The sequence below is a fragment of the Pseudorasbora parva genome, chromosome 18, assembly GCF_024679245.1.
Source record: "Pseudorasbora parva isolate DD20220531a chromosome 18, ASM2467924v1, whole genome shotgun sequence".
Taxonomy (NCBI): Eukaryota; Metazoa; Chordata; class Actinopteri; order Cypriniformes; family Gobionidae; genus Pseudorasbora; species Pseudorasbora parva.
This window is the reverse complement of record NC_090189.1, coordinates 15,156,416-15,175,080: the sequence shown is the minus strand read 5'-3', so window position 1 is coordinate 15,175,080 and position 18,665 is coordinate 15,156,416. Positions and strand designations below refer to the sequence as shown.

General features: G+C 46.1%; 1 protein-coding gene and 2 long non-coding RNA genes across 3 annotated transcripts in view; 2 read left to right on the top strand and 1 right to left on the bottom strand.

Moving 5' to 3' along the window:
* Nucleotides 1-4,940: 4,940 nt before the first annotated feature.
* si:dkey-11o15.4 (macrophage mannose receptor 1) overlaps nucleotides 4,941-18,665 on the bottom strand; it is a 33,779-nt gene continuing 20,054 nt past the window's right edge. Inside the window, exons 6-9 of the mRNA XM_067424681.1 lie at nucleotides 6,678-7,046; nucleotides 6,232-6,579; nucleotides 5,647-6,015; nucleotides 4,941-5,356 (exon numbers count right to left, since the gene is read on the bottom strand). Of these exons, the coding sequence (XP_067280782.1) occupies nucleotides 4,941-5,356; nucleotides 5,647-6,015; nucleotides 6,232-6,579; nucleotides 6,678-7,046 (1,502 nt within the window). The remainder of the gene's footprint in view (nucleotides 5,357-5,646; nucleotides 6,016-6,231; nucleotides 6,580-6,677; nucleotides 7,047-18,665) is intronic.
* LOC137047041 (uncharacterized) lies at nucleotides 8,609-9,770 on the top strand. Its single transcript, XR_010899145.1, has 3 exons — nucleotides 8,609-8,654; nucleotides 8,996-9,098; nucleotides 9,667-9,770. It is a non-coding gene; the product is annotated as an uncharacterized lncRNA (long non-coding RNA).
* LOC137045822 (uncharacterized) lies at nucleotides 9,892-11,293 on the top strand. Its single transcript, XR_010898848.1, has 3 exons — nucleotides 9,892-9,973; nucleotides 10,105-10,186; nucleotides 10,982-11,293. It is a non-coding gene; the product is annotated as an uncharacterized lncRNA (long non-coding RNA).

Below are 18,665 nucleotides of genomic sequence, written 5' to 3'. Positions count from 1 at the left end.
GTGGACCTACCCGACAGTAACCTCTTATCTACTGTCGGGCTTGATCTTTTACAGGGCAGTTACCGAGGAAATGCCCCGCTGCACCACAGTAGAGGCAAAGGCCCTGCGATCGTCGACGTTCCCTCTCCTCCCGGGAAAGCCGAGCTCGTCCGACCTGCATGGGCTCGTGATCGACCTGTGGGCTGACCGTGTTCTCCCGGGTGAACTCGTAGAATCCAGCGCCGCGTCTAGAACGTGAACGTTGATCCTGAAGCTCTAGCCTAGCGTCGACCCGTAACGCCAGCTCCATCAGCCCGTTGAGATCTTTAGGTAGGTCCAGAGCATATATCTCTCTGTGAACACGGTCAGCCAGCCCATGCAGGAACATGTCCCACTGCGCCTCCTCATTCCAACGGCACTCAGCAGCTAGAGTCCGGAAGTCGATCATGTAATCAGATACGGGTCGATCACCCTGCTGCAAACTGGCCAGCCTCCGTGCTGCCTCACGACCCGCTACAGCGCGGTCAAAGACCCGCCTCATTTCCTCTGAGAGTGCCAGGAACGATGAACAGCATGGATGGTCATTGGCCCACACCGCCGTTCCCCAACGAGCGGCACGTCCCGATAGCAACGTCAACACCAGTGCCACCTTCGAGGCCTCCGTGGAGAAGGTAATTGGCTGTAAAGAGAAGTATACAGAGCACCGAGTCAAAAATGATCTGCACAGGTCAGGTTCACCTGAATACCTCTCCGGAGTGGGAATCCGTGGTTCCTGACTGCTGGTGATAACAGCTGGAGTGGGGGGAACGGGCGGTGGGATGGGCGCAGTGGGTGGTGTTAGTTGTTGCATCCGACTGGTGAGCTCGGACACCTGCGTCACTAATGCCTGCACGGCCCGTGCTGTATTAGCCGCCTGATCCTCTTGACGCTCCATGCGCTGGTTGCTGGCAGTCAGATAGTCCTGTAATTGGTTAACACTCGCTGGATCCATCTTGGTCAGATCGTTCTGTCAGGTTAGCTCTGCTGGAAAAATACACAAGATCCAAAAGCGAGTTATAGGTTTTAATGAACCAAGTCTCACAAAAAGGAGGAAAAGCAGGAAGTCACAAGCTGTAGGACAGACAAGATCCCAGGCAGGAGATGCAGGCATGCAGGACTGTGATCACAGGGACGCAATGGGCAATCCAACGCCGAAGATCCTCCAGGAAAGACAACCCGACCAAGAACGCCAGGGAACAGGAACGTACACCTCACACACACAGGAAGCCTGTAACGATCTGACAAAGATAGTGGGTGAGTGAGGTGAATAAATAGGGGAGATAATCAGGTGCAGCTGGAGATGATGATGAGAGGAGCAATCAGTAGCCACGCCTCTAACAGCACCACACAAACACAGTGAGAGAATGAGTCACTGAACCCATGAACCGTGACAGGCACATACTAAAGACAGCTTTTTCTCTTCAGCAAGGTTCTCTGTGTTGAAGCAAAGATTGTTTGTCTATGTATTGTTTGTCTGTCCCTAAAAGAGTGTATCACAAGCATGGCAGGCAAGCGTTTTAGACAGTGTGCACCCATGCCTGCGTTTCATTATGGGCGCGGACACAGTGTTTGGGCGTGATGCATGCTCAGATGGCTCTTGAGGGGGTCGCCGGCAGCGAATGTGAAAAGCTGCCACTCTGAGTGCTGCGCTCCGGACTGGCCAGCCAGGCTAGCAAGCATCAGGGATCGGGTCCCGCGTCTGTTGAGGCAGCATGGCGACGATTATGGGGCTCTGAGATGGATCTCGCGATGGGATGTGGGCATGCTGAGGCATCCTCCCACTCCTCGTACGAGGATTCAATAGCTCTACTCATGCCGGTGATGTGGCTGCAGCTGTCTGATTCTGAGGGGTTAGATCGGCTCAGCATTGAGGCGGCTGTAGTGCAGGTGGATTCACCTCTTTACGCTCCCACTCAAGGAGAGCTAGTGGATGTGCGATCCCATGCATTGATTGGCCACAGGAAAAGGTTGAAGTCCAGCCTGTGAGCAAGTTGGACGGATAATTTTTCAAAAAAGTGGGCTCAGCCACCATGCTAGACGTTTTTCCCAGACTTACACAAGTTGTGTAAGTCGTGGGGAAAACCATATTCAGTGCGCCTATCGAATCCGCCAGCCTTGGATTTCAGATGTGTTATCGGCACTTCTGAGTCTGGTTATGGGGTGATGCCTCGTGTCGAGGAGGCACTAGCAAGCTACCTGTCTCCCAAGGTGTCATCGTCCCTGAAAGCCCCAGATATAAGGTGGCCGGGCACGCTGGTAGTTGCCTGCACACCTTGGTGGTCCTGCAGGCCTACCCAGCAGAGCTCTTGAAAGAACTCGATGAGGGCGAGGGACCGTCCCCTGAGGACATTACAGAGCTCAGAAAGGCCACCAACTTGTCTCTCTGCAATCTGTCACAAGACACCTGAGAGGCAATGGCATTTGAGGTTGCTGATGTCAAACCCGTGTTGTAACTCTTGAAGCTGATGCTTTGGTCTATATTTATTGAGTGATTAATGGCATATGTAGGTTTGACCTAATATTTGATTATCCATTTATGAGTCTGAAAATAGCTATGTGCAAAGCGGAAAATTTGATAAAGTTAATAAACAGTAAAAAAAAGAAGATGCCAGGATAAATATTTTAAGAATGTTTTTATTCATTTTGCTCTACTACTAATCCCTAAGACCCATAGCTTCACATAACAACCACAGCTTCCCTTTCAACGTTTCAAACTTTAGCCAAATTTAATGATACAACATTTAGTACCATTGTTATGCAAAATTTCAAATAAAACACAAGCATCGCCTTACATAGATCATAATTAGATCAAAATATCACATTCATGTCAAAAATTTGTATAACGAGAACATTGCACTAAACTGTACGTTATCATTTTCATTCTGGCACTGAAAATCAAGCTACATTCATTGTTAGTATCTTTATATTAGTAAACCACTGATTTAATGACATCAATGACGTAACATTTAGAAAAAACTAAATCTGGATCATTCATTTGTAAAAGTCTTTATATATTATAGTATAATGTCATGCTTGATTAAGTATTGAGCCCACAACTGTATTTATTAGAAACTGCGAAGCGTTGTCCTTCTCCATCAGGGATTGATCTTACGATAGTCTCTCAAACGCATGGTGGCGTTGCTGGGAAGTCCGAGCTTGATCAGCTCCTCTTGTAACTGAAAATATATGAGCTTTATGTCAAACCTTTCATGTGCTTTAAAGGTCCCGTTCTTCGCGTGTTTTCAAAGCTTTGATTATGTTTACAGTGTGCAATATAACATGAGTTCATATTTCGCGTGTAAAAAAACACAGTATTTTTCACACAATTTACTTATCTGTACACCGCTGTTTCCTCTGTTCTAAAAACAGCCTGATGATATCCTTGTTCTATGAAGTCCCTCCTTTAGAAACACGTAACGAGTTCTGATTGGGCCAGCGCTTCCCGTGTTGTGATTGGACAGCAGCTTAGCGCACTTTGCCCGGAAAGGTCCCGCCTCTTACGCAGCATTCACACGGGGTGTAAGTGTTAACGCTTCCCATTTACTTAGAATGGGTGACATCATCCGTTGCCGAACTGAATTGTGGGTTCCGTCGCGTCGCTTCACTCGCGTTACAAGCGGCAGAAACTGAAGATTTCTCAACTTTTCAAGCGCCAGCGCAGGCGTCATCCATTCAGATCACCGTATGCAAATATCCTTGAGCAAGCGCTAGCCAATTGTGTTCGTTACTGCTCCGTGAACCATCCAGACGCAGCTCCCGGACCAGTACCTGATATTCTTCCCGCTGTCTGCGCTTTTTTAGGATTAAACAGCTTCGAGCATCTGTGCAGTGCACTGACAACAACTACAAGGGCAATCGCATTCGCACATACAACCAAATCGGCATCCATTTGGTCTCACAGACTAGCTGTCAAAAAAGGCGTTTTTTGTGTTGTGTTGTGATCCAAGCGGTAAGTAAGTTTTAATGTGATTGGCTGTTGCACTATGACGATCGCGTCAGCACCAAGCTTCAGCCACCCTCCGTCAAGCGTTAACGCCTACGCCCCGTGTGAACACACCGTTACCATAACGGGGAGATGCAAGCGCTGAATGCGCGCTCTTCTCCACGTGGGAGAGCAACAAGACCACGCCCCCTTTTTTGCGTGTACTTGTGGGCGGAGGGTTAGTCAACAAACGGTTCTACTGACGTCATTCATGCAATGAAGTGCAGGGGTGTAGTCCAAACCGGCCGTTTGCTGTAGGCTTTGAAAGGGAACTTCTGTTAAATAAAATATCTCGCTTGGCATTGAACTTTGAGCTTTATAATTTTACAGGTATTATTTATGCTCTAACAGCAACATTTAACACTAACTAAAGTTTGAAAGATGGAATCGCGAAGAACAGGACCTTTAAAGTATTTATTGCATTGTCGCCTTTTTAGGAAGTTTACATGTAAGTTTAATGTAAAAAGTAAATAAGTGACTGTGATTGTTGAGTTCCTCACCTGTATAATCACCAGATCTTCAATCTGAGACTCTGACAAATGTTCTAGACTTGTAACTTCTATTCGCATTCCCATCACTGATAAAAACAAAAACAAAACAAAACAAAACAAAACAAAAAAAGAGTCATGTGTTTTGATACTCTTATACAGTTTAAAAATGTACATTTATGTTTTGAGATTATTAATAAGGAAACAAATGGACCTCATATCCACACAAACATACCATACTCATCTGAAAAAGTGTTGATGTGATGGTCATCAGGTTCAGAGAAAAAACAAACAAACAAACAAACAAAAAGAACAGAAGGCTAGCATTAGCAAAACTTTAGCATGTTACACTTTTGATACAGACGTTTTATTATTTGTATTTTACAGAATCCACATTTTCTTGTTTTTGGGTGTAACAACCAGATTACACCCAAGTTTATTCTCTTATTTCATTATAGCAGGATTATTAGCTCACCACTGTAACAGAAGAAAGGCAAACTGGCAAAGCATCTCTCATCTGTCCACTGACCAATGTATTTTAAAGACACAGCTGTGCAGTGTTGAGCGCCCTGCTGTCCTAGGACATTTACACCATTATCTGGTTGTGCAGCAATGCCTTGAGTGTATGGCAGCCAATATGTGAAGGAAGAGCTGCTCTGATCTGACCACAGTCTGTTTCTGTGCAGACCAATCCATACATTATAACCATAAAAATAACTATAGCTCCGTATCTGTTGTATCTGTTGACGCTCTGTCTCATTTCTCACACTGGCCAGGTCTGTGTATTTCTCTCTGCAGTAGCTCTGAGCTTCAGTCCAGGTCCTTCCCTCATATACCAAAACATACTTCTGAGAGACGTTTACTCTACCTAAGATAAAAATATAAATTTAAAATCAAGTCTGTTCATTAGCTGCTAAGACAACCATATTTTAAATGCATAAATTTATATCTACAATCCATTTACATTTATACTGTTTACATTAGAATATTGTATACTTGGGTTTTGATCCAAGCCAACTAAGCTAGACACGTTGACGGGATACCAGAATACTGACAGTGACATTTGTTGAGACTTTGATTTACTGATTAATTTTTCACTGAAAGGAAGCTGAATATGTATATATCATATAATAAAAATGTTCAATTGGAATGTCTTACCATCATAACAGACAAATGTGTTTGTATTGTCACATGAAGAATCAAACCAGTTTCCATTAGGATCCATGTAAACACACAGTTCGTTCCCCCCTCTGTTGTCTGGTTCATGAGGCCAGTTTCTAAAATCTCTCTCTCCTTCCTGATAGAAATCATTGTTTTCCAGTGACCATCTCCAGCTGTTCACATCATCATACAGTCCAATCCAGGCTGAACCATTGTAACTCCCATTAACTGTGTTAATCAGACTGTTCATTTCCTCCATGTTATCAATGGTGGCCAGATCAGTGTAATTCTGTCTGCAGTATCTCTGAGCTTCAGTCCAGGTCTTAGACTCATTCACAAAGTGATACTCCCTGGATAATACTAATGCTGTCAAGGTAGGAAAAATGTAAAAGACATAGAAACAAAAATATTAGTCACACTTTTAGAAATGATTACATTTTTGAAAAAAAGACCCTTTATTTTGTAATGTTCTATATCGTATTCTCATTCATTAAATTGTTTAAAATGAAAGGTTGTTGTTGTTGTTATTATTATTATTATTATTATTATTATTATTATTATTATTATTATTGATCTACTCACCACTGTAGCAAATGAAAGGTAATGCAGTATTGCAGTTTTCATCTGTCCAGTTCCCAGAGTCACTGAATGACGCTGCAGTGCAGTATTCTCTGTTTCCAGCATTATCTGGCTGTCCTGTCCTCCAGTTACTGAATGAAGAGTTGCTCTGATCTGACCAAGATCTGGTTCTGTACAGTCCAATCCAAGCAACAGCTGAATAATAAGGAATTAATGACTTAACCCTGTAGTTTTCAATCTCATTCCTGATACTGACGAGGTCTGTGTGATGTTCTCTACAGTACCTCTGAGCTTCAATCCAGGTTTTGGACTGATAAACATAGACATAACTTGCACTGGCATTCACTCTTCCTGTGGAAAAACAATTTATGGCAATTTAAAACAATTTGTGATTATCATGAATATTTTGTTCCAATTAATTGCTAAAAAAGTCCAGCAGTAGTTCTCACCATCATAGCAAACAAAGGGAAGTGTGTTGGAGCAAAAGTCTTCACTCCATGTTCCCTGATAAGATAACACACAGAGACTCTGTCCACCTGAGTTCACTGGTTGTTGGACATACCAGCTTTTAAAACCTCCCTCTAACGCTGCATTCTCCAGAGACCATCTCCAGCTGTTCAGATCATCATACAGACCAATCCAAGCGCTGCCAAAGTAATTCCCACGTACTGTTTTAAAGAGCCTCTTCATTTCCTCCATGTTATCAATGGTGGCCAGATCAGTGTAATTCTGTCTGCAGTATCTCTGAGCTTCAGTCCAGGTTTTTGACTCATTCACAAAGTGATACTGACGTGTGCATGAATATTGTGTGCAGGTTCCTGTGAATTGATGTACAGCACAACATTTATGTTTATTTATTTTTTTGCAATCAGCTGGTCAGTGATGTACCAACAAACCATGCTATTGTTGACATGAACTGTCATTTTACTAATAGTTGTTAATACTGTTATAGTGTTAATTGTCAATTTCGTCACACTTACTGCTTGTCAACAAATAATATAGAACCAGATTTGATTACATTTTTGGACAATTTATGTCACATGCCTGTCCTGTCTTGTGTGCACATGTGGGTTTTGTTATTTTGAGCATGTGCTCCTGTCATTGTCTGATCCCTCCCCCCTTGTTATCTGATTAGTGTTTGAATTCTCCCACCTGTTCCCTCTTGATTTATTCCCTTTTTTAAGCTCCTCGTGTTTGTCAGTCTGTGTCGGATCCTTGTGATGTCTATGTCTCCCGTTTCCCCATGATTTTCCCAGTTGGTATGTTTTTGAATTTATGTTTTGATTATGTATTTTGCCACTTCGTGGGTTTTATTTTGAGTTTTATGTTTTATGTTGTAAATAAATCATCTTTCTTACTGCACTTGAGTCCTCGCACCATTTTCCTTTGTTTGTGCCGTGACATAAGGATCCGACCATACTAGGAGGGCTCAGCAGGAGGTGTTAGTTTATTTTTTATGGATCTTAACAGACATTTACAGGTGATGCGGCAGGTAAACTCTAAGTACATCCGTCAACCGGGGCGGGTGTAAAAGAGTTTGCCTGCCAATTCCTCAAAGAGGTGCATCACCTGTACCTAAATGAGACAGAGAAGGCAGAGGTTTTTAACATGCCTCTCAGTCCCACGGAGGTTGAGAGAATGGGCACAGCAAAATCTCCAGTGTCAAAATCTTGGTGTTAAGGACTCTTAGAGTAAAGAGTTAATTTTCTGGTGTTGAATTAACACTGCTAGTGTAAACCGCACTCTCTGGCTGGTGAACATATTCAGAGTTAAATATCAATAACACTGACAGAGTATAGTCACATCCGGGACATTTCGGCAGCGGAACAAGCTCAAACTTTTTCTCACAGACGCCATTTTCTTTGCCTCGCGATGCGTGACATCAAGGAGGGGAAACGCTGATATTGCGCGTTTCATCCTATGGTTCCATCTCATTTACGTATCCATTTTATAGCATTATATTGTTTTATAACTAGTTATGTGCTGTGCACGGTTAAACAGCTCTCATAGAGGCATTTTCGTTGACGTGATTCGGACGGAGCAGACCAGGCGGGTGCTTTTTCACAGGGAAACGTCGTAAGTAAGTGTTTTAGCTCATTTACAATATGTATTTTATAAAATGTTTATTTAACGCGATATTTAAATGCTCTGCACGCTGAAACGAAACAACCTTTCTCACATGCGGCATTTTCTTTGACTCGTGAGTGGTGACATGGAACTGACGACGAGGAGGCGGGTGCACGCCGCTTGCACGTTATAAGGGAAACGACGAAAGTAAGTGTTTAGCCTAATTTGCAACGTGTTTTTTTAATGACGTCGTTTAACGATATCTAACGCTTTTAAAACGCGCCTAAACCTTTCTTACAGACTAGGCTTGTGGCGCAGTTGAGACACGGAGTGTGCTTTTAACAGAGAAAACACCTAAAGTAAGTGTTCTACACATATTATAATCTGTATAATTGCTGTATAATTATGTATTTATGTCTTGGAAAAATCACTGGCCTCACTGGTGAAGCAGCATCAAACGGGGGTTTCTAACATGCTTTCTCTTCCCCGTTAGTTCATTCACCGAACTGTAATTGCACTAACGTTACTTAATCTTTGTGTATGATTTTTATTGGGTAGAATTCCAGATTCAAAGACTCATATTACTAACAAAGGAAAGCTATTTTTTTGCGAAATCAAGTGACAAAGTTTTAGGCAGGATTGTTTTATGAACTTCCAAAAATGTTGACCTAATTTGCTTTTGACCTGTCTCTGTCTTAAGAAGCATCATGTTCATCAGCTGCATCAACATTGATTTTTGACCACCCCCCTGGACTGAAACCAAGGCTGACAGATGACCATGCTTTCTGTTCTGCAGCAAAAAGGTATGTTTAAGGTATAGAAAACTAGTGCTTTTCTTGGCAGATTATTGGTAAATATCTTTAAGCACAGATATTGATCAATAATATTTATTTACAATAAAGGACAACTAAGGCAAAAAGTGCATGCATCCCTCCATGGATGCTGGATCTTATACACTAGAGATCAACAGTGTGAGAAAGAAAAAGATCAATGTCTATGGTGATGCACTTTTATGATGATAGATGCACTTTTATAATGGATGCCTGCACTTATGATGATAGATGCACTTTTATGATGATAGATGCACTTTTATGATGATAGATGCACTTTTATGATGGATAGATGCACTTGTATGATGATAGATGCACTTTTATGATGGATAGATGCACTTTTATGATGATAGATGCACTTTTATGATGATAGATGCACTTTTATGATGGATAGATGCACTTGTATGATGATAGATGCACTTTTATGATGGATAGATGCACTTTTATAATGGATAGATGCACTAGAGTCTGTGAAACGTGTATACTTTAAGACTGTTTAAAGTATTTCTTCATCCTCAAACTATATTTTGCTCGTTGCCAGCACACCTACCATATGACTGAAAAACAGAAGAACAACTCCACAAACTGCAGACCAATACCCTTGAAAGTGTCACTATTATTGGAGGACCAATACTTTTAGAATGGATAAGTCATTCTTTCAGACTAAATATTTATGCAAAATGTAGGCTAATTATCACTAACTTTTGGTTAACGTTTGGATATGCCTTCATGTTTAAATGTATTGTTTTTGCTGTTTGTGTTTTTAGGAGAATTTCTATGATGCAGCAAGTAAAGGGTACCTGGCTTGGTGTTTGAAGGCTGTACAGACTAGAACCTGTCTGGAGATGGTACGATTTAACATATAACATGAGAGAATCATGGCCACAAACATCACATTTGTTGGTATTTGGCTAATAGAATTGAGTCAAACTAATTGTTTTCATGATTTGACAGGTATATATTTTCTGTTTGATTTTAGACTCAACAGATTGGGAAATCACCTGCCCCCAACATCACAAAGTCAGGAAGAAGGGAACAAAAATCATTCCAGCAGATGACTAGTAAGTGAGATTTCTTAAGGGTTAGTTCACCCAAAAATTAAAATTCTGTCATCATTTACTCACCCTTATGTCGTTGGACACCCTTAAGACCTCCATTCATCTTCAGACACAGATGAAGATATTAGTGTTGATATCCGATGGCTCAAAAAGGCCTTCATTGACACCTATATCATTTCCTCTCTCAAGACCCATAAAGGCACTAAAGATGTCGTTACAGAGCCCATCTCACTACAGTGGCTCTACAATAATTTTCTGAGGTGACGAGAATAGTAGTTTTTGTGCGTAAAAAAAACGCTTCATTAAGCCTCGGCGCATTTTGAATCATAGACAGTCCATGCAACTACCACTTTCAAGCCACAGAAATATATAAAGGTACATCATTAAAGTACTCCATGCAACTCCAGTGGTTTAACATACATTTTCATTAAACTATGCAAATGCCGTGTTTGCAAAAAAAAAATATATATATATATATATATTTTATAAATGGAGTTGAGATTTTTTGAGCAAATAAAGCACTTGTTTCATAAAAATGAGGTTAAACCCATGGAGTCACATAGATCACTTAAAGTCTTACGGGTTAAGAACAACATGAGGGTGAGTAATTTAATAACAGAAGTAACTTGGATGAAGTAAGCCTTTAATGTACTTGGAAATCAGTCAATTCTAACCAAAATAGTTTATTGGTTGAGTCACCAAAGTCCAAGATGATTGAACTTTTTGCACCATAAACTTACAGTATTTATAAAATACAACTAGTATTAATTGTAATTGGTCTGGTATTGTGTTGTTTAGGGAACCAGGATTCCAGAGAGTTGGATCTACACAGCCTTTCCTGCTCTGCATATGAAACCACAACTGAACCGTACTGTTAGCAACTGGACACACCTGATCCACAGGTATCCTGCGACTGTTTTTTCATCTGCTGAATGTTGTGTTGACTCAAGTACTGCTGTTCTGTTGCAAAGTTGAAGGTACTGAACCAACTTCACTGACACAGGACATATATTCACTGACATGCAGGACTTGAAGTATTACACACTTATAAGCAGCTTTAATAGCTTATGAAAGAAATGCATATATTATGCCTTCATCATTTATTTTAAAAGTTAACCTTTAAAACAACTTTTTGCATTCTTTATTTTATACTTTACAATGAACAGCGTGTGTGTGTGTGTGTGTGTGTGTGTATATGTATGCATGTATGTGTGTGTATATATATATATATATATATATATATATATATATATATATATATATATATATATATATATATATATATATATATTAGTTGAGTAGATTGATTTCCATTTTTCTGAAGTGTTAGGTCAACACCAGAACAGTGTAGAATTTTAACTCTGCCAGTGTTTTCTACAAAGCTGCACTTAACTCTGTAAGAGTGTTGTTGTTATCTGCATTGGTGTTAATATTTTACTCTATTAGAGTTTATTGTAACACCGAGTTGGGTGTTGTGAGAGGCAACACTTTTAAAAGTGTTGAATTAACACTTTGCGGGTGGTTCCCATATATACACTTTTAAAGTGTTGAAATTAACTCTATTGGTGTTGATTTCCGGATTTCAAATTTACTGTGGGGACGCCTGATTTTTGGGAGTTTGTGGACCGGCTGGACTCCAGTCCCCCTTGGACCAGGGTCTGGAAAGCTCCGGTGGTCGCTGTTCCAGTGGTCTCAAGACGGATGAGGAGTAGGAAGGCTCCCTCCGTGACTGTTCCGGTGGTCCCAGTTCCGGTGGATCGTGTTCCGGTGGTCCCAGTGCTGGTGGATTGTGTTCCGGTGGTCCCAGTGTTGGTGGATTGTGTTTCGGTGGTCCCAGTGCTAGTGGATCGTGTTCCGGTGGATTGTGTTACGGTGGTCCCAGTGCCGGTAGATCATTTTCCGGTGGTCCCAGTGCCGGTGGTCCCAGTGCCGGTGGATCGTGTTCTGGTGGATCGTGTTCCGGTAGTCCCAGTGCCGGTGGATCATGTTCTGGTGGTCCCAGTGCTGGTGGATCGTGTTTCGGTGGATTGTGTTTCGTGGTCCCAGTGCTGGTGGATCCTGTTCTGGTGGATTGTGTTCCGTAGTCCCAGTACCGGTGGATTGTGTTACGGTGGTCCCAGTGCCGGTGGATCGTGTTCCGATGGTCCCAGTGCCATTGGATTGTGTTCCGGTGGATCGTGTTCCGATGGTCCCGGTGCCATTGGATTGTGTTCCTGTGGATTGTGTTCCAGTGGTCCCAGTGCTGGTGGATCGTGTTCCGGTGGTCTCAGTGCCGGTGGTCCCAGTACCGGTGGATCGTATTACGGTGGTCCCAGTGCCGGTGGATTGTGTTCCGATGGTCCCAGTTCCAGTGGATTGTGTTCCTGTGGATCGTGTTCCAGTGGTCCCAGTGCCGGTGGATCGTGTTCCGGTGGTCTCTGTGCCGGTGGTCCCAGTGCCGTTGGATTGTGTTCCAGTGGATCGTGTTCCGGTGGTCCCAGTGCTGGTGGATCGTGTGCCGGTGGATCGTGTTCCGGTTGTCCCAGTGCTGGTGGATCGTGTGCCGGTGGATCGTGTTCCGGTGGTCCCAGTGCTGGTGGATCGTGTTCCGGTGGATCGTGTTCCGGTGGTCCCAGTGCTGGTGGATCGTGTTCCGGTGGATCGTGTTCTGGTGGTCCCAGTTCCAGTGATCCCTGTGCCGGTGGTCCCTGCACCGGTGGTCTGAGTTCCGGTGGTCCCAGTGCTGGTGGATCGTGTTCTGGTGGATCGTGTTCTGGTGGTCCCAGTTCCAGTGATCCCTGTGCCGGTGGTCCCTGCACAGGCGGTCTGAGTTCCAGTGGTCCCAGTGCCGGTGGATCGTGTCCCGGTGGTCTCAGTGCCGGTGGTCCCAGTGCCGGTGGATTGTGTTCCAGTGGATCGTGTTGCGGTGGTCCCAGTGCTGGTGGATCGTGTGCCGGTGGATTGTGTTCTGGTGGTCCCAGTTCCAGTGATCCCTGTGCCGGTGGTCCCTGCCCCGGTGGTCTGAGTTCCGGTGGTCCCAGTGCTGGTGGATTGTGTTACGGTGGCCACTGCTGGACCAGAGAAGTCCCTCCAATTTGGTCAGTCCCTCCCTGGTCTGTCCCTCCCTTCCCGCCTTGGTCTGTCCCTCCCATCCCTAGAGCAGCATCTGGTAGCCGCTCCTTGAGGAGGGCGTAATGTAACACACCTGTCCTGTCTTGTGTGCACATGTGGGTTTTGTTATTTTGAGCATGTGCTCCTGTCATTGTCTGATCCCTCCCCCCTTGTTATCTGATTTGTATTTGAATTCTCCCACCTGTTCCCTCTTGATTTCTTCCCTTTATAAGCTCCTTGTGTTTGTCAGTCTGTGTCGGATCCTTGTGATGTCTAAGTTTCCCCGTGATTTTCCCAGTTGGTATGTTTTTGAGTTTGATTTGATTATGTATTTGCCCCCTTGTGGGTTTTATTTTAAGTTTTATGTTTTATGTTGTAAATAAATCACCTTTCTTACTGCACTTGAGTCCTCGCACCATTTTCCTTTGTTTGTGCCGTGACAATTTACTTATGATTGAATTAGTTTTTAAAATTTGCATGGTAAACCACTTTAAGATAGGCTACTAGGACTGAATTTAATATTACAGCTAAACTATAATTTTCCTGTCAAGATTGCATACCAAATAGAATAGAAAAAACATAACTTTAAACTCAAGGTAATTTAGTATAAGCAACTTAAAATAAAGAGAGGTGGTATTAACATTAAGTGACATGGCATCTGACGCACAGAGCGACTGGCACATGTCACTATGCGTATTGGCATTTTCATTGGCATGTGCCACACTGACACGCTGACATGACACCTGACTGACACCGAGTCGCTGTGACTTCTAGTCAGAATATGAGTCTGAAACTGCTCCATTGGGACGTGATTATTGGGGCATGTTTCAACCGAACCAGGAAAGACCTCGATTGGATAGCCAATCAGAGCAACGTAGGTAAATAACATACACTGTAAAAAAAATCAGGTCTCCAATTGAACATTTTCTAGTGACTAATCACATCCAAAAAATGTATTTGGCCAAACTGAATTTCTGTGAATTAAATTGCATCATTTCACAGAAATTCAATTTGGCCAACTGAAAAATTTAGATGTGATCATTCACTAGAAAATGTTTTTGTATCTTGAGCAACTCATAGTAGTAGGAAGTTCGGATAATTTTACAGACTCAGACACTTTGAATCTCGTTCAGCAAATTGAACAACTTTTTTCATGTCATTTCGTTAATTACAGCAGAATATAATTCATATGTCAGATGTTAAATTCCCCAGCACATCTAGTACTTATACAAACGTTGATCACATTTGAAATAAAAAAATAATAATTATAAGCTAATGCAGCCAAGGCCAAACTTTAAGAAATAATTCATTAATTGCTTCGCTGGGTCTTCAGGCTATACAGTCTGTTAGAATCCGAATCCAAGTCGTTCTTTCTTTTGTCCTCTCACATTTAATCATGTCTGTTCCCTGGAAAGATTAGTAACCCTACAGTTCTTCTGTTTCGTGTTTGAGTTATTAGTTCTGTCGTCAGTGTCTGATCTGGGCCGTGACAGCCCAATAAGCAATGCATGCAGTCCGGGAAACGTCTCGGTTACGTATGTAACCCTCGTTCCCTGAAGGAGGGAACGGAGACGCCACGTCGGAGTACCGACGAATAGGAATCTCGCTTGCGAGAGCCAATCTACTTCGAGTCTAACTAAACGAGCCAATGCACATTGGCATGCAATGATTGCACCAGGTGCTCATGCCACGCCGCGCGGCTATAAATGAGACACAGGTGATTGCATCAAATTATCTTTTTTGCTGAGGAGCCGAGTAGGTAGACTGGCGCCCCGGCAGGGACAGAGGACATGGCGACGGGACGTGGCGTCTCCGTTCCCTCCTTCAGGGAACGAGGGTTACATACGTAACCGAGACGTTCCCATTCAGTCGGTCACTCTCGACGCCACGTCGGAGTACCGACGAATAGGAATCCCTACCAAAGCGCCATGGACTCTGCCCCCTTCCAGTGCCCTGTGTGAGCCTCCTGAGCTCTCTTACCTGATGAGACGGGGCTCACACCGAGAAGTCCATCACTGCTGTTCCGCATGACCCGCTCAGTGACTATTGGATAACACTGGGAAAGCGTGCCCAATGGGGGGCCGCTGCGGAACCACATCATACCACGGGAGTTATGTGGGGACCGAGCTGAGCCGTAGCCCGCCGCCGTGAGGGGGGCTCCATCCCTAAAAAGGAGGGCTCTCCCAAGGGAAAGACACGGGCTTCCGAGAGGAGCAACCGTGGAAAAAGTGTGGGATCCCCGTAGGGTCACTCACATGGCCCCAGCCAATTACCGGTTCTCCAGGATTCAGCGGTAAGGGGCCTGATGCCGGACGCTCCGCCACGCCCGGCACCGAGGGCGGTGGAGGACTCACAGAGTTTGCTTCTGGAGAATTAAGCGCCGAGGCGCAGCAAGCCGACAAGAGCCGGGCCTCTCAGTGCTTCTACCCGTTTGAGGTGAGAACACAGGAGGAGACCGGCTCTACACGTAGGCTATAAAACCTAGCGAACGTGTTAGGTGTCGCCCAGCCCGCAGCTCTACAGATGTCTGACAGCGAGGCGCCACGTGCCAGCGCCCAGGAGGATGCAACACTTCTAGTAGAGTGTGCTCGCAGCCTGAGCGGGCAGGGCACGCCTTGTGCCTGATAGGCCAAGGTGATGGCATCCACTATCCAGTGGGCCATCCTCTGCTTGGAGACAGCCTTTCCCTTCTGCTGGCCTCCGTGACAGACAAAGAGCTGATCTGAGGTCCTGAAGCTTTGGGTTCTGTCCACGTAGACCCGCAGAGCGCGGACGGGACAGAGCAAAGCTAGGGCTGGGTCTGCCTCCTCCAGGGGCAGCGCTTGCAGGTTCACCACCTGGTCCCTGAAGGGAGTGGTGGGAACCTTGGGCACGTAGCCAGGCCGTGGTCTCAGTACCATGTGGGTGTCACCCGGCCCGAACTCCAGGCACGATTCGTCGACCGAAAATGCCTGCAGGTCCCCTACCCTCTTGATGGAGGCCAATGCAGCCAACAGCAAAGTTTTCATGGACAGAATCTTCAGCTCTGCTGACTGCAAAGGCTCAAATGGGGCATTCTGCAGTGCTCGGAGCACAAGAGCAAGATCCCAAGAGGGTATGGAGGGAGGACGAGGAGGATTTAACCGTCTCGCCCCCCTAAGGAACCTGCCGACCAGGTCGTGCTTCCCCACCAACTTACCCTCTACATGGTCATGATGGGCAGAAATAGCAGCAACGTAAACCTTGAGGGTGGAGGGCGACAGCCTCCGCTCCAACCCCTGCTGCAGGAAGGAAAGCACTGACGCGATCGAACATCTTCGGGAGTCCTCCCGGCGGAGAGAACACCAATCTACGAACAGGTTCCACTTCAAGGCATAGGCCCGTCTCGTAGACGGTGCTCTAGCTGAAGTGATGGTGTTAACTACCTCTTGAGGTAAGTCACCTAGAACCTCCGCGTCCCGTCCAGGGACCAGACATGAAGTTTCCAGAGGTCTGGACGCGGGTGCCAGAGGGTGCCCTGTCTCTGAGTTAGAAGATCCTTCCTCAGAGGAATCGGCCAAGGAGGGGCTGTCGCGAGGAGCATGAGTTCTGGGAACCAAGTCCGGTGGGGCCAATACAGGGCCACCAACAGGACCTGCTCCTTGTCCTCCCTGACCTTGCACAGTGTCTGTGCAAGTAGGCTCACTGGGGGAAACGCATATTTGCGTAGGCCCTGGGGCCAGCTGTGCGCAAGTGCATCCGTGCCGAGTGTGCCCTCGGTCAGCGAATAAAACCACTGGCAGTGGGACGTTTCTGGGGAGGCAAACAGGTCGACCTGTGCAACCCCGAACTGAACCCAGATCAGCCGGACCACCTGGGGGTGGAGCCGCCATTCTCCCGGAAGCGCAGCTCGTGACAGCTCGTCGGCCGCCCGGTTGCGCACCCCAGGGACATGAATGGCCCGAAGCGACCTCAGACACTTCTGACTCCAGAGGAGGAGATGGCGGGCGAGTTGCGACATGCGACGTGAGCGTAGACCACCTTGACGGTTGATGTACGCAACGGTCGCCGTGTTGTCCGTACGGACCAGTACATCTTTGCCCCGTAACCGGCCCTTGAGTCGGCTCAGTGCACGATGTACTGCTAGCAACTCGAGGCAATTGATATGCCACTGCAGGTGCGGGCCCGTCCAAACCCCTGACACTGCACCGATACGTGCCGCATGTCCACGCCCATCTCGGGACTCGGCCGTGAAGCCAATGCTGAAGCGGTCTCATATGAAGCAGGCCGAGCTGTGTTACTGCCGCCGCAGCCGCCATATGCCCCAGGAGCCTCTGAAAATGTTTCAGTGGAACCGCCATCCTGCCCTGAAACGTGTTCAGGCAGTTCAGCATCGACTGGACGCGCTCCTTCGTGAGACGCGCAGTCCGCTTGACCGAATCCAACTCCATACCGAGAAGAGAGATCCTCTGCACGGGGGCGAGTTTGCTCTTTTCCCAGTTGACCTGAAGACCCAACTGGCTGAGGTGTCTGAGCACCAAGTCCCTGTGTTCGCACAACTGCTCCCGGGACTGTGCAAGGATGAGCCAGTCGTCGAGATAGTTTAGGATGCGAACGCCCTGTTCTCTCATGGGCACAAGGGCCCCCTCCGTGACTTTCGTAAAGACGCGGGGGGACAGGGCCAGCCCGAAGGGTAGGACCTTGTACTGATATGCTCGCCCCTCGAACGCAAAGCGCAGGAACGGCCTGTGTCGGGGGAGAATCGAGACATGAAAGTACGCGTCCTTCAGGTCGATCGCTGCAAACCAATCTTGGGGACGGATGCACTCGAAAATGCGTTTCTGCGTGAGCATCTTGAACGGTAGCTTGTGAAGGCTCCGGTTCAGTACTCGCAGGTCCAAGATTGGCCGTAACCCACCGGTTTTCTTGGGTACAATGAAGTACGGGCTGTAGAAGCCTGTCCTCATATCGGCTGGAGGGACCGGCTCTATCGCGTCCTTCGCCAGTAGGACTGCGATTTCCGCACGCAGGACACGGACGTCTGCAGCTTTCACCGAAGTGAAGCGGACGCCCGTGAACCTGGGGGGACGCCGGGCGAACTGAATCGCATAGCCGAGCCTGATGGTCCGAATGAGCCAGCGAGACGGACTGGGAAGCTCTAACCAGGCTCGCAGAGACCGAACAAGCGGGATCATCTGGACCACCGGCGTACCCACCGAGGGGCAGCGAGGTGGAATACAGGCACCGGTCTGGGGCGGCTGTCTCGTGGAGGCGGCCCGCAGAGAGGTGTGAGTGTGCCGTGCGACACCTACCTGATTCCACGACTGGGCAGAGGGTCCGCACGGAGTTTGTGGGGTGTCCGTGCGTCGTCCGCTGCTGCCCACTGGCGACACAGGAGGAGGATGAGAGTGGTCCGGCGTTTGACCGGCCACAA